This window comes from Ambystoma mexicanum, chromosome 3q (genome assembly GCF_040938575.1).
Source record: "Ambystoma mexicanum isolate Mex_15411 chromosome 3q, UKY_AmexF1_1, whole genome shotgun sequence".
In the NCBI taxonomy this organism is placed as follows: Eukaryota; Metazoa; Chordata; class Amphibia; order Caudata; family Ambystomatidae; genus Ambystoma; species Ambystoma mexicanum.
In genome coordinates, this window is record NC_090926.1 from 957,223,961 (window position 1) to 957,226,275 (window position 2,315).

At 46.0% G+C, this 2,315-nt stretch overlaps 1 protein-coding gene across 1 annotated transcript; it reads left to right on the forward strand.

The window, feature by feature from the left end:
• The first annotated feature begins 566 nt into the window (after window positions 1-566).
• Window positions 567-1,133, forward strand: LOC138448028 (ribonuclease H-like). Its single transcript, XM_069604565.1, has one exon. The coding sequence runs from the start codon at window positions 567-569 to the stop codon at window positions 1,131-1,133; it is 567 nt and encodes a 188-aa protein (XP_069460666.1).
• Window positions 1,134-2,315: the final 1,182 nt, after the last annotated feature.

Here is a 2,315-nt window from a genome sequence, read left to right on the forward strand (position 1 = left end):
CCTGGTCCATCTGTTGAATTAGGGGGGGTCAATTGGAAGTGAGGTCCAGAACAAGCCAAGGCAGTAAAGCAACTCAAAAGAAGCTTTTCACAAGCGCCTTGTCCAGCTTACCCTGTCCAAAATAAGGAGTTCTTCTTGGAGACAGGGTTCTCGAATAGATGCTTGACAGAAGTATTATACCAAAAGCATGACAAGGTCAATAAAGTCATCCCCTACTCAAGCAAGACTTTATCCCCTGTGGAGGAAAAAATCAACGTTTGTGAGAAGGCACTTCTGGCAACAGTGTGAGCATTGAAAAATGACCGCCTTTCATCCAGGGTGAGCACATCACAGTGGAGACTCCACACCAGCCTTTGCCATACCTCCAAAGTGACAGAATATGGGCAGGAAATGTGGGTAATTCCAGAATTACTTCCTGGATTCTGTCCATGCAAGGCACATATGGCCAAAACAAGAAGAGTCCCCTTGTGCAAGTTCTGGCTGAATTGCATGATTGTGCCAGAGTAAACTGTCTCGAGGATGAAAGTCTCAAAACCCAGGACAACATGGAGGCGTACCTGAATTCCATGCACAAAGTCTATGAAGAAGACAAGTGTGAGGGAATTCCCACAGTTTATGTGGACGGGTGGTCCTACCACGTTGACAACAATGGGGAAAAGGAACTGGTGGCCGGCATTGGGAATGCCTGGATGAATGATGCCCGGGAACCCTCCGATGGGTACAAAATTGGTCCTGGCAGTAGTCAGGTGGCAGAGTTGATGGCAGTTCATCAGGCCATCTTCACTTCCGTCCAACACAAACTCCACAAACTGGTCATAATCACTGATTCAGTTTATGTCCGGAACGGGTTTATGGAGCACCGGGTCAATTGGAAAACCAAAGGCATGCTGTGTGCTAATAACAAACCAATTAAACATGGCAAGCTTATAGAAAATATTGATGATCTGGTCACCTCTAATGGGATGACCATCAATTGGAAAAAGATTAAGGGTCATTCCAGAATACAGGGGACAAACAAAACTAGAAATGACCAGGCTGGTCAGCTGGCCAAAACCGTAGCCATCCAAGGGGATCTCCTTGAGATCGCGTCCCTGTTGGGTGAAATCCAGGTCACCGCTGTCACCAGGTTCTAGACATAGGCTCACAATGAACTCACAACTGCCCAGTGGAATGAGGAGATCCCAGATGCTGATTTAATCACGGCACAAAAAGGGGATCCGATTATTGGGAAATTGTATCAACATATTTAGGACCCTGAGAACTTTCCTCTGATGGAAACTGATTACATTGGGAAAGAGGACCTCAGGATGTTGATGAAGTGTCCCAAAATGTTCCAAATCCAAGTTGGTTTGTTGGTAAGGAGAGCCATCTCTGATTGGCGTCAGTGGGTGGTATCTACGCCATTCCGAAGCCTGGTGCTAAGTCACGCCCATGACGCAACCACAGCCGGTCATCATGGGTTTCATACTACTCTAGAAATCTTGCGGGAGGTTACATACTGGCCACACATGGGGCAGGACATCGACCAATATTTGAAGGGGTGTCTTGTGTGTGCACAATTTCAGCCAAGTTCACTCACACACCGAGCTCCCCTCCAGAAGAGTGTGATGACACTGCATTGGTCAGATTTACAAGTAGGTTTCATCGGGCCCGTAATTCGCTCCTCTAGGGAGAACAAGTACATGCAGTCAGTAACATGCTTGTTTACCAAATGGGTGGAATGTCTTCCGTCCCCAAATTGCAAAGCAGAAACAGCAGCTGCCCTGATGATCAACCACATCTTCTCGCTCTTTTGGCCTACCCTAAATGATTGAGTCAGATCGAGGAAGTCACTTCACCAGCGAATTGATAACAAAGATATGGGAGAAACTTGAGGTAAAAAGAAACTTCATATTGCAAACCACTGGTCCTCTAGTGGGGGAGTTCAGTGGTGCGATAAAACCATTGTAAGCATTCTAAAAAAAGTTTGTAGCTGATTCTGGGCCAAGTTGGGACATCGGATCACCGCTTGCCTTGATGGCCATCAGATCTACACCATCTTCTGCAACCAAAATGTCTCCATTTGAGGTAATGACTGGATGAAAAAAGGTGCTCCACATCTGCTCTATAGAACACAAGAGCAGACACTGATAAACGCCTCCACAACTCATGAATATGTTGAGAATCTAAGAAAACGTTCAGCATGCTTTTGCGTACGCTCAGCGGAATCTGGAAAAATCAGCAGAGGGGATAAAACTAACAACTGAAAGGAATACCAAGTAGGAGACAGGGTCTACTTGTACAATTTTCAAAGAAACCAGACTAAGGAGCAGAAA